Source organism: Emys orbicularis, chromosome 5 (assembly GCF_028017835.1).
Source record: "Emys orbicularis isolate rEmyOrb1 chromosome 5, rEmyOrb1.hap1, whole genome shotgun sequence".
Classification (NCBI taxonomy): Eukaryota; Metazoa; Chordata; order Testudines; family Emydidae; genus Emys; species Emys orbicularis.
In genome coordinates this window covers 44,805,874-44,819,744 of record NC_088687.1, presented here as the reverse complement: position 1 = coordinate 44,819,744, position 13,871 = coordinate 44,805,874, and the positions used below count along the sequence as shown (strand labels likewise).

General features: G+C 38.1%; 1 protein-coding gene across 1 annotated transcript in view; it reads left to right on the top strand.

The window, feature by feature from the left end:
- Positions 1–13,871, top strand: part of ANKRD50 (ankyrin repeat domain containing 50) — a 45,694-nt gene that overhangs the window by 17,129 nt on the left and 14,694 nt on the right. The window contains exon 2 of the mRNA XM_065405624.1: positions 7,516–7,745. Within this exon, the coding sequence (XP_065261696.1) occupies positions 7,516–7,745 (230 nt within the window). The remainder of the gene's footprint in view (positions 1–7,515; positions 7,746–13,871) is intronic.

Genomic DNA, 13,871 nt, shown 5'->3' with positions numbered 1-13,871 from the left:
TTTAGTGTAAATTGTTTTAATCATCTGAGGTATAGATCTTAATTTGTGCCGCAAAATCAGTGTCTCTGTGGAAGATCCAGGAAAGAGGAAGGGCTGGAAATCAAAGTGACAGGTTATGTAAAGTGATCGTATTACACATCCAGCATAAAGCAAACATGTCCTGCTTCTAAATATAAGAAATAAGCATCCTACTCCAGTCCTCTAATGGGCATGAGGAAAGAATTTTCAGCTACGGTTTGGTTACTATAGTCATGTTTTAGTTGTTGTCTCTTCCTACTTTGTAAATGTAATCTGGTCACTTGCAAAATACTCCCTATGGCCTTACCACTACAAGAAAGCATATATTCCCCTAAATTCTACTTCCTGTAAGCTCCCCTAAATTTTATGCTGTGCTTCTAGAAATCATCACTGGAAGTTATCCCAATCATTAATGGTGTTTGTTACGGCCTACAGGACAACTGAGAATAGGGCCTCATTTTGTGAGGCACCGTACAGAAGAGCACTACAGGCAGACAAGGCCTTTGCAGAGAAGCTAAATGAATTCTTTGCATCAGTCATCACTGCAGAGGATGTGGAGGAGATATCCACACCTAAGCCATCCTTTTAAGTGACAGATCTGAGGAACTGTCCCAGATTGAGGTGTCAATAGAGGAGGATTTGAAACAAATTGATAAATCAAACAGTAATAAGTCACCAGGACAAAATGGTATTCAACCAAGTGTTCTGAAGGAACTCAGATATGATGTTGCAGAACTACCAACTCTGGTTTGTGAATCAGCCTCTGTACTAGATGAGTGGAGGATACTAATTTAATGCCAATTTTTTTAAAAGGCTCAGTAAATCTAACTTCAACATCAGGCAAATTAGGTGAAACCATAGTGGAGAAGAGAATGATCAGACACATAGATGAACACAACATGTTGGGGAAGAGTCAACACAGCTTTTGAAATGGTGAAGCATGATTTCCCTATCTATTAGCATTCTTTGAGACGGTCAACAAGCACATGGGAAAGGTAATCCAATGGAAATAGTGTACCTGGATTTTCAGAAAACCTTTCAGAGTGTCTGACACCAAAGGCTTGTAAGCAAAGTAAGCAGTCAGAAGCTAAGAGGGAAGATCCTCTCATGGATCAGTAACTAGTTAAAAGATAGGAAACAAATGGTAGGAGTAAGTGGTCAGTGGAGAGAGGTAAACAGTGGGGTTTCACAAGGATCTGTAATGGGACCAGTGCTCTTCAACATATTCATAAATGATCTGGAAAAGCGGCTAAACAGTGAGGTGGCAAAATTTGCAGATGATACAAAATTACTCAAGATAAGTAAGTCCAAAGATGACTGGGAAGAGTTACAGAGGGATCTCACAAAAGTGGGTGACTGGGCAGGAAAATGGCAGATGAAATTCAGTGTTAAGTGCAAAGTAATGCATATTGGAAAACATGCCAACTCTATATACAAAATGATGGATTCTAGATTAGCTGTTACCTCTCAAGAAAGAGATCTTGGAGTCATCATGGATAGTTTTCTGAAAACATCTGTTCAATGTGCAGCATCAGTCAAAAAAGCTAATAAAATGTTATGAGCCATTAGGAAAGGGATAGATAAAACCAAAAATATCATAATGCTGCATATGAATCCATGGCATGCCCATACCTTGAATACTATGTGCAGTACTGGTTGCCCCATCTCAGAAAAGATATATGGGAAAAAGTACAGAAAAGGACAACAAAATTGATTAGAGGTATGGAACAGCTTCCCTATGAAGAGAGATTAAAAGGACTGGGACAGTTCATCTTAGAAAAAAGAGATAAAACTGAGGTCTATAAAATCATGAAGGGTGTGGAGAAAGTCAACTAGGAAGTATTTATCCCTTCACATAACACAACAACAAGGAAGGGGTCACCCAATGCAATAGGCAGCAGTTTAAAACAAACCTGAGGAATTACTTCAAACAACACACAGTGAAACTGTGGACCTTGTTTCCAGGGGATGTTGTGAAGTCCAAAAGTATAACTGGGTTCAAAAAAGAATTAGATAAATTCCTGGAGTACAGGTCCATCAGTGGCTATTAGGCAAGATGGTCAGGGATGCAACCTCATGCTTTGAGTGTCCCTAAACCTCTGGCTGCCAGAAGCTGAGATTGGATGACGGGATGGATCACTTAATAATTGCCCTGTTCTGTTCATTCCCTCTGAAGCATCTGCCACTGGCCACTGTTGGAAGACAGGGTACTGGACTAGGTGACCCATTGATTTGACCCAGTATGACCATTCCTGTGTTCTTATGTACTGTGCTTTCCTTTGGGCAAACTGGAAATTTGGCATATCTCTGAATAAGTTAAATATTGTCATTTAACTTATTTGTAGTTTTTGCCTACAACAGATGTAGCAGTGGGATTTTACCAGTACAAAAACAAAATAATTGCTGAGAGAAACCTTAAAGCCACAATTATAACCGTAGCTAAAATAAATGCACACAGAGATTTCCCCCCAATGGCCTACAGTCCACAAGAAATTACAAACCTTGCTTTGTTTTATAGCTATATTGCATGTATGTTGAGGGAGTTGTATACCAGCGGCCAAACAAAAAGTTTTGCTCTGTAACTTTAGCTGGTATGTGCTTAGTGATTTTGGGGGGCTAGATCCACTAAGGGAATTTAAGCTTAGCATTACAATAGCCAAGTTTAGGCACCTTACTGCCTAGTGGAATCCTTAGTCCTAAATTAGCTTCCTCAGATATGGAAAGTGTTAGACACCTAAGAATGGGATTCACAAAAGCCAGCAAGCTGAGCAGAGAATAATCTAAGTGAGCCAGTAGGAAATGGTGAGGAGAGTCAAAAGTTGCTGAGTGTCTAACTCTGCTCAAGATTCCCAGCTGTGAACCCTCCCCTGTGTTTAGGCACCTAACCCAAATCCACTGTTCCATGTTGTATAAATAATTAAATACTAGAGAAAGTGAGACTGCCCTAACTGCTGGCTATAGAGTCATTCACCTAGAATGTGGGAGATCTAAGTTCAGGTCCCTGTTCCGATGAATATTAATTATTTATACAAAGTGCAACAGGTTCAACAGGACAGATTGAGAAAGACACATCACAGAATACCCTATAACTAGGTTTGGTGGGATTAGATTTTTATCTAAATGTTGATATCAGTGCACATATACAAACTGATTGGAAAAATATTTCCATAGATGATGATGATCAAAATTTACAAATAGCAAAGAAAGAAAAATGCTACTTGAGAATTTATTAAAGTTTGAATTAAGGATACTTACTTTGTATATTTTGACCTGTGATGTTGAAAATGTGTTTCAATGATTATAAAGTTTTAACTTTTTGAATCTCAACATCTGCTGTCATTAAATAATATTGTCTGACCCTCCATAATTCTGTGCAACTAAGAAAATTTTAATAGATATATAAAAATGGGGGGGGGGGGAAGACTTAAAAGCAGATATCTGTCAACATGATTTTTAAAATTAAAAAATGAAACTCTGCCAGGCTTACCTATAACCCAGTTGTTTAGGGACTTTCCTGAGAGGTAGAAGACCGACAAAAATGGATTTGAACCTCACATCCTCGGTGAGTACTCTAACCACTGGGATTAAAGTTTTTTGATGGTTCGGGTTCTGTAGTTTCCGTGTTGGAGTGTTGCTTTTTTAAGACTTCTGAAACCGTGCTCCACACCTCGTCCCTCTCAGATTTTGGAAGGCACTTCAGATTCTTAAACCTTGGGTCAAGTGCTATAGCTATCTTTAGAAATCTCACATTGGTACCTTCTTTGCATATTGTCAAATCTGCAGTGAAAGAACACATGCTGAGTCATCATCCGAGACCTCTATAACATGAAATATATGGCAGAATGTGGCTAAAAAGAGCAGGGGACATACAATTCTCCCCCAAGGACTTCAGTCACCAATTTAATTACACATTTTTTTAAAGAGCATCATCAGCATGGACGCATGCCCTCTGGAATGGTGGCCGAAGCATGAAGGGGCATACAAATGTTTAGCATATTTGGCACGTAAATACCTTGCAGTGCCAGCTACAAAAGAGCCGTGCAAATGCCTATTCTCACTTTCATGTGACATTGTAAATAAGAAAAGGGCAGCATTATCTCCTGTAAATGTAAACAAACTTGTTTGTCTTAGCAATTGGCTGAACAAGAAGTAGGACTGAGTGTCTTGTAGGCTTTGAAGTTTTACATTGTTTTGGTTTTGAGTGCAGTTATGTAACAAAAAAAAATCTACATTTGTAAATTGCACTTTCACGATAGAGATTACACTACAGTACTTGTATGAGGTGAATTGAAAAATACTGTTTGTTTTGTTTATCATTTTTACAATGCAAATATTTGTAATAAAAATAATATACACTTGGATTTCAATTACAACACGATAAAATATATATGAAAATAAATTTCACTTGTATTCTATTGTTTGACAGTGAGATTAAAACTGTGATTAATCGCGATTGTTTTTGAGTTAATCACGTGAGTTCACTGCGATTAATCGACAACCCTAATAATGATATATATTTGCACACTAGGTTTTGAGAAGTTGTTAATTCTGCATTGAATTAATGAATTTTCAATATGCACTTCATTTTTTTTCAAACGCGTAAGTTTTATATAGAAGTAAAAATGAATAGTTTCTGAAATCTGAGTATTGTATTCACGAATGTGCTCTGAAAATTCAGCCATCATCTTACTGCACCTCTGTGTTGAGTGTGTGTTTGTGTGTGTAAAATGTCTAGGGATCATATTTTTCCACAGCCAAAACTTCCTAGTCACTTTTTTGTACAATTATACATTCTCTTTCTTCCAGACATATTACTGTGTCTGCGTTGACCTGAAACAAGAAGGGATGAAGAATCACAATTCATTCCTCTTGAAAAACAGAATAAATTGTTAAAGCCTGTTTTTCAGGCATTTTTTCACTGCGTGAACAGCTGTCTGATTGAAGAATCTGTTGCATAGGCCTGAGGTCATCATACTGATAGAACAGGAGGTTAGCAAGTGGTTTGTAAACTCATTTGAAAAGCGAGGGTAATAAATGGTTCCTTTACTACTTACTCTTCTCCTGCTGTGATCCTTTAACCTTGGAGGACTGGTTGCATCTCATACTGTAATTCATCACTTTTTTTTCTGGTGGAATTTAAATTAGGTTAAGATTCAGAAATAAAATAATGTTTATCAAACAAAATAAGTGAAGACTTCCCCCCCCCCCCCCAACATGAAACTTGATAATTCTATTTAGTTGTGTTCACAATAAGTGAATATTAAAATGGAAACCACAATAAACCCAGATAAACTTCATACTGTGTCTTGAAAAGATCACTTGTATTTTTCTTTTTGTTTTTTTTATGTAGCTTGGAATTAGAATGGGGTTTTCTATCACTTAAAAATTGGAGCCATCACTATCAATTAATTTCAAATATGGCACATTACTTTGAAATGTAAAACTAACTTCACACAGAGAACTACATGAAAAGAAAATTCTTTTTGATAGAAAAAGATCCAGTGGAAGAAAATTCATCCACCAATGAAACATACCTAAATAACTGACAGGGGAGAGGCAGTATTCTGGGACAGAGGCAGTAGAATATGGGTAGCTGTCTTCTTTCTCCAGGGGTTTGGCATCCCTTAAAGCAATAATTTTCATCTTCTGGCTACTTTCATTTTATTTTCTGAAAATTGATAGCTGTTTAATGCTTCCAACATATTCAAACTTACTTTATTTGGAAGTAACATTTGGGCAACTAAATGCTTCTGAAAGGGCAGCTGAGTTTTTGGAGGATAGGAAGGGTTAGAGAAGTTGTTCCACATAGTCCCTGGGAATCTGAAAAAAGGTAGGGGAGAATTAAAAGTTAATTTAATGTTAAATACACTGAAAGTATGAGAGAGAAAAAGGTGTATACTGTATAATCTTGTATTTCTTGCTTTTCCTTAGGAGTATTTTTGGTAGTGCAGTGCACTATCACACATTGAAATCTGGTGGAACATGCTAACACACTGCAGGAACTGATGCTTCTTTCACAGCCTATCTTTTTACTCTTTTTCTCATCCCTCTCCTCCCCCAGCCATACCTTCCCAAGAGGAAAACCACTTCAGTACTGCCAAGGGAGAATCTTCACATCTGAAAAGAGGACAGTATTTCCCCATTAGTAGGCAGGAGTTTGCTATACTTTAATTTGACCACATGGCAACTAATCATTAAATTTTAGTTAAAATGTTTAAAAGTTGAATTTATTTAGTAAAACAAATTAAAGGGTCTACCTTTTTAAAACTGGACTTATAATAGTAATATGACTTAGGGGATGTACCAAAAGAGCAAACCTACAAAAATATGTAAATATCTAATTGATCTCAGTACTTACATGTTCCTATCCCATCACGGTGATATCTCTGCATCCTATTCAGAATTTAAGCAGTTTAGGCACTTCAGTGCTTAAGTTCTGTTGATAATCAATGGATCTGAAGCTCCTACATCATTCAGGTGCTTTGGAAATTTTTACCCGATGTCTTTCTGATGTAGAATGGACGTGCTGAATAAATAGTTACATTCTAGTAATTATGAAGTATAGTTTGTATACTATTGACTGTAAACAAATGCACATAAATGCAAAGTTAGACTGTATTTTAAAGTGGAGTATACATTTTTTTTTTTAATAATGCTACTCAGTATGAGAACAATGTTAAATACATTTAAATCAGGTTGCCTTAGATACTTCTAGAGTATTTATTATTTACAGTATGTTTAGGCTTGAATCCTACAGTTGGGTCCACTAATGTGGACCCTTGCCCGCTCAGGAATCATTGTTGCGAATTCAGTTGCACAACCTTGGAATCTTTGCCACTTGAGTAGGAATGAAAAAACTACAATTTCATTATCCCAAGGAAATGCACCACCAAAATGACTATAGCGCAACTGGGTTAAATTATTTTCAGTCTTGACAGCATGAAATACAAATATAGAATCATGGTTCTTTATAAAACCAAACTTTTTGTAAAGTATATAACACTGACAACTTTGAAGGTTCAGGTATGTTTTTTTTCTTATTTGAGACTTTTCACCATCATCACTCACTAGTAGTTTGTGATAAATAGTACTTAACATTAGTTGGTACGCAATGTTAGTGAACTTTCTAAACTTTGAACAGAAAAACCTTCTAGTTTGTAAGCTAAAATTCTCCTAAAGCTTTTTCTCCTGTGCTTTTCATAAAATTGTAGTTTACTGATGTTGCCAGAAAACTAGCACTGCTTGGTCAAGATGAACATCACTAATTGATCAGATTGCCTTTATTCAGAATACCTTTATTTCATAAAAACATTAGTCTACCTGAGTATATTCTCTATTAAAAGTAACCATCTAAAATACTTTCCTCAGATAGTTTTAAAAATGGTAGTGTACTTTTAAAAGGTTGTCACTTTGACATGAATGACTATTACAGTAACCGGTGTGTTGCCCAATATATTTAGAATATTGATTCTTTTGTTTGTTTAATAATTCTTACAGGTGCATTCTGCTTCCTCTTTTGGGGATGAAGCCCCCCCAGCAGAGCCTCTTTCTGCTTGTAGATTCGATTGATGAGGGTTGTAATGTTGCAGAAGGTGAACAGACTTCTACAGGCATATCTGGAACTATTGCAGAGCTTTTAGCTGATCACTACGAGTTCTTCCCTCCATGGTTGCTCCTCCTCTGCTCTGCTCGCAAGCAGAGTAAAACTGTTACAAAAATGTTTACAGGTGAGTACAAGCAATTGTGAATTGTTAGCTACCTATGTGCTGTAACAAACATAATTTTACAGGAACCTTACTGATGATTGAAAGTGCAAAGTATACATTTTAATTGCTCTAAATTTGTTGCCAAAGAGTTAAAAACCTTGACAATCCTAAACATATATTCCTATTTTTGGGTTTTCTATAGTGCTGATCAGTAGGTAATATATAGTAAATGGTAAATTAGATCTGCCAGGTAAGGTTGGCACGGAGCTTTCTTTCTTCTTTTTCTGGTCTTAAAAAGCTATGTCATGATTTTGCAAGTGTGTAGGTGACATGTATAGTATATGTTCCCCCCCCCCCCATATACCTTCCCCTAAACACACAGACTTCAAGAGTCTCAGAGATTTTTTTCATCTAACATCAAGATGTCATCTTATTTGAGAAAACAGGAGCTAAACTGTGCAAGCTAAGTGCATGGGTTTAACTGAATGCAGAATTAGGTCTTGGGAGTGTATTTCTTGGCAAAGGTTATACAGTAAAGAATCTCCTACAACTTGTTCATCCAGTCCTTGCTGTGTCATAAGACCATTTCATCAGTGTGATGCTATTGTTACTGGGAGTTTCTTGAAGCTTAATAAAGGGAAGCACCAAAACTGCGTTCCAGGCCTGCGTATAAAGCCTGTGTGTGTGTTTAAGGCAACAATTGGAATGAAAATGTGATTATGGAATATAGCCCCAAATCTTTGATAGGCTTACTAGTTTTCACAGTGGCCAAAGGACAATGTGATAACTGCATTTTGAAATCAAGTACTGTATTAATCAGTGGCAGACATGAAAATGGTATCTGGGAGAATATGAGAACTAAAATTAAGAGAGGCTTTGGATGGCTTCTTAGAGTATCTTTGGGTGTATGCATGGGAATAGTTTTTCAAACCTTGGCTGCTTAGATATTTAGCCATTGTCAAAAAAGCAGAGAAAAACTACCTTCAGAGCAATTTTATTTCCATTCTTTTGAATCACATCATGTTGCAGATTAGTCCTGAAAAATTGCTGTTCTGTTGTCTACGAAGTATATTTCCAGATGGAGTTCCTGACAAGAAAAATCAGCAGAACTAACGTATAAGCTTTGAAATAAATTTCATTTGAATGAATTAGCTTCTCATTTCCTCAGAGGGTGGTTTGATGAATAACATAATAAGGAAGTTAGCTTGAAATGTTGCAACTCTGTGTGAACCATTAAAATCTTTTCTTCTCTGGCATCTCTGGCTATTACATATAGCCAGAAAGAATGATACCCAACATAATTGGACACAACTTGAAATGAATTTGAGTATATTTGGAGAAGGTTGCATCTCCACCAGAGTAGAATATTATAACTCTTGGTAAATTGTCGGGGAGCTGCACTCCAGTGGACATTCTACCCATAGGTTTGAGGATGCAAATAGTGTGGAGGCTATTCCAGACCATGGGTGTAAAACAGAGGCAGATAACAGTTTGTCACTAGTTAGAGGATTTATTATACTCGCTGCAGCACTCAGTGTTCATGTAGGGTCTGGTGTGGGCAGGAGGGGGATGGTTGAAGCTCCCTGAAGCTCCAGATATATAGCAGTTCTGAGTGGTAAAACTAAGATGACACTGATGAAGGGATTCCAGTGTAGATAACCCACAAAGGGGAAGGAAGGAAATTCACATCTCTCCTTAGGCAAATTCTGCCCCCTTATTTCTGGTGCTTGAAAGCCTGCTTGGAGTTAAACATTGCTGAACTGCATGGGGAGGGGGGCAGGATGTGGGGAACTTTTATAAGGGATATATGGTGGAGCGTAGGTCCTGGGTTCGATTTATGTCCTGCTATGCAGGATGGATTTCCCATTGGGACGGGGAGCTGCACTCCAGTGGACATTCTACCCATAGGTTTGAGGATGCAAATAGTGTGGAGGCTATTCCAGACCATGGGTGTAAAACAGAGGCAGATAACGGGAGTTTTGGAGGCTGTAGCCTGCAGACTCTGTGCTTGAAGATAGCGAGACTTGGTAACTGGTGTATTTATTCCATCTGTGAGTTCTTTGACTAGTTTGTCTATAACAGCTGTATAGCTGGGCTGTGGGCCCATGGGTAAGCAGCAGAAACATGTCTGTTTGTTGGTGCCCCTGGAACTTCCCTAGTGTTCCAAGACTTATTGTAAATCATCATTAATGGTATACCTCTGCTAACTCTTTTAAAACTCTTGGTTGCAAGTTCTCCAGACCTGCTGATTTAAAAATATCTAACTTTAATAGCTGCTGTTTTACATCCTCCTGATTTACGGTTGGCATAGAAAGAGTGTTATCATCATCATGTGATGAGACTACATCATCTTCTTTTTCCAAATACAATATAGAAATATTTATTGAACACTTCTGCCTTATCTTACTTATTACTGTCAGTTCTACTATTTCCATCTAGTGATGAGCCAGTGCCATTGTCAGGATTCTTTTGTTCCTAATATATTGTCTGTAACCCTGCCTCCCATAGATTTATCTTTATGTCTCTTTGTTTCCCTTATCAATTTTCTACAGTTCTTAGCTTCTAATTTCTGTTTATTTTTTATCAACATCCCCTTTCTTCCATTTGTTATGTTGTTTTTAAATTTAAACTTCCCCTCTAAACAAATAATTTTTTAACCAATGCAGCCTTCTTCTTAAATCGGTTATAACCATTGATTTTAACATTCTAATTATGTGAATCATCCCACCAGGTTTCAGCAATACCAACTAGATTGAATTTATGGTCATAATGAACTAATCTAGTTCCTCTTGTTTGTTACCCTAGCGTTGGATTATAGGCAGTTAAAGAATTTAGTTCCTTGATGAATTTTGTTTTCAGGATCTCGATTTAGTGCTAAATGAATGCTTATATCTTCCATCTTTTTACCCTCCTCTTTTGTTATTAATGTAATGCCTTCCTAACTACTCTAGTCAGTCTGGTCCCAAGGAAAATGTTTCCCCTACTACTGAGGTGGAAGCCATCTAAACTATACAGTTCCCTCTCCCCACAGAAGGTGGACCAATGTTTCACAAAACCAAAGCCCTACACCACTTACCAAGCCAGCAGTTCACTTGCATTTCTTTTGCCTACTGTCGTCTTTTCCCTCAGGAAGGTTCTCAGAGAAGATCATTTAGGTATTATTATTCTTCGATGCACTTCCAAGTAAGCTATTAACCAGGAGATATCATGTGACATGATATGAAACATTAATGATGGATCCATGCCCGTCAACTCCAGAAGCATTGTCAGTCTTAGAGTGATGTCTTGTGTCTTTGCTCCATGAAGGCAGCACACCTTCCTGTTGTCCACCTGTCCCTTGAAGAGAGTTCTTTCGATTCTTCTGAATATTGAATCCCTAACAAGTATAGTCTGTCTTTCTTGGATGTTGGAGATCTGTGTGCAAGCTTGATTTTCATACAGGTGTAACCAAGCTGCCATTCATAGTTGTGTCCTGTACATCTCTCCGTTCCCTTGGACCAGCTGGCTCTTGAGAGGTATCTTCCACAGTTGTCATGTTGAGGACATGCTATTGATTGGAAACTTCTAGCTGTGTGGCATTCCTCCTGGTCCTTCTTTCTCTGGTGGCCGCTGCCTGCCCTTTTTTGTCCATCTCCAGCCACGTAGAATGCTGCCATGACCTTTTTACCTCTGGTGGTTACAAACTGCCAGGACTCCTCTCTGTCTCTCTCTCTCTCGCCAGTTCCTTTTTTCCTTGAACCTGGTATACTGATATTTCCCAAACCTGGCTGTTTAGGAAGTCCTCAGCTTCTCTGATTCTCAGTAGCATCTTTATTTGCCTCTCCAGTCCAAGAAACTTTTTCTCCAGCACACCCACCAGCTTGTACTTCATGACTAGGAAGTCCAAGAACCTACATGGGGAACAAATATTTTAATAGTGGGCTCTTCTTCAGGTGTTGAGAAGGGTACTCCGAGCATCACAGCAAAATGCCAGCTGGAACAGATTGTTTAGCTTGGAGTACCTTGTTCCCAGATCTGAAAAAGAGCTCTGTGTGGCTCAAATACTTGTCTCACTCACCAACTGAAGTTAGTCCAATAAAAGATATTACTTCACCCATCTTGTGTCTCTGGCTCCATAGGTTATTTAAACACTCTCACTTGCTCTTTCTTCAGAATTTCATTCAACTCTTCTGACTTTGTGTAATATTTTAACTGAGATCTAGGAAACTGAAATGTCACATGATATGTTTTCACTTTCTTACAGGCTTTCTGTCTTGGAAAACATTTTCTGAGCTGATTTTTGTAATTGTTGTACCACAGATCGAACTCCCTGCCTACCTTTGTAGTCTGAATTTATCTTTTGTCTCTAAAAGAAATAACCTAACCAGGTTGCCATACCTGCTTCTATCTGTCTTTTGTCTGTTAGATTTTGTTTGCTAATTTGTTCAGTGCTCAGCTTAGTATGTTGTTTGAAATAAACAATTATCTAATGCTAATTCTTCCCCAATGGTATGATGTATTAGTATATACTGTTTTAGAACTTTGCAGAAGATACTGTTTATCTTTCTTAGTCTTATTTAGTGTGCTTTAGTCTCTTGTAGCCTTCTCAACATTCAGGGGAAGTTGTTAACCTGTAGGTCACTCAGATAATTAAAAATCAGTTTTGAAGTTGAGTATTCCCTTGGACATTCTTCTTCCACCTGGTCTGTGTATTGTGAATGTGTGTTTGTGCATATAGGGACAGACAAAGTGAAACAAAAAACAGTGGAACCAACCCATTTTTAATTTTGCAACACCCTTATGCTGAATACATGTCCAGGTTGTGTGCTTAAACCCCAACTTGTGCATGGTCATAATAGTATTTACATGTTTAAATTGGGAATATAGAGTCTTGATCAAGCACATTTGAAGTTTTTGACCTTTGTCTCCAACTACTAGTATTTGTCTGTTCTTATTTTGTTTCACAATTCTCTCACCCATGTACATGTTCTGCTCTACTCTACCTCAGAGGTAGCCCCAAGTGAGGGAGAATATTAGGCCTTAGGGCATTTTATCTACCTTCAGATCTACCAAGCTAGAGTGGTGGGTTTCAGTTCCCTCTTGAGTAATAGGAAGAAGCACCAATGAGAATTGATGGAATTCAGAATTTTGAACAAAGGGTTCTATTTTCTATCTATCTTCAACCTCACAGTAGTGATAGATGATTAAGTGGTATTGGCAATGGGCTGGGGAGGTTGTGGGTGGGGATATCATCAATAAGTGGACATGGTGAATCCAGGTGGGTTGGGGACACCAAAGGCTGGTGAGTAAAGGAAAGGCAGTAGATTGATATATGGGTGTACTGGTTCAAAAAAATTCTGGAGAAGATGCGTTTGGGTTGGGTACACAGGAAGTAATCGTGGGCCTGTGGAAATGAGGAGTGAGTGACATGAGTGGAACTTTGAGGGGCATAAAGGTGTGGCAATAGCTATGCTGACTCATATGGGGCAAGGGAAATTGAGGGAAAACAGACTGAAGTAGAGGCTTGAGAAGTGAAAAAGAATATGGGTCCTTAGAAGAGAGGGAACACTAGCAGATCCACATAACTGACCTGCCCTCACTTGGAGCAGTGACTCCCTTCCATGGGGAGCCAATTTCAGTTCACTGAGTGGAAAAGTCAGGGAAGAGGCAGTGTTCCCCTGCCTCCTTCTCTTGTGCATGCCACCAGTAGCTTTCCTCGCATGGCTGCTCACCCTTCTCATGTACTCAACATTTCACTTTTCCCCATTCATTCTTCCCACTCCCATAATGCTCATCACCCCTCGGGTGCACTTCCCCTATAGTCTAATTATGAATATCTAACTACTGGGCAAGTGAATGGCAGTATTAAACATAGTCTTTTCACTATACTTGCTAGGGGTTGTTAGGAATTTTTAGCATTCCTTTACAGATTCTATAGTATGTCTTTAGGTATTTCTAATGTGCTTGGTGCTGAAATTTGCATAGACCGTGAAAAGCTAAAAATATTTTTTTGTGTTTACTTTCCAAAGCAAAAAAAAGTACTTAATCTGATAAGTGATAACTTCATTTTAAAGGAAAAAATCCTCTAACTGGTAAAAATATGGTGGTTGGCCTTCTAAGAATAAACTGATTTGTTAAACGTGGCATCTGGCCACAAGTAATTAATCC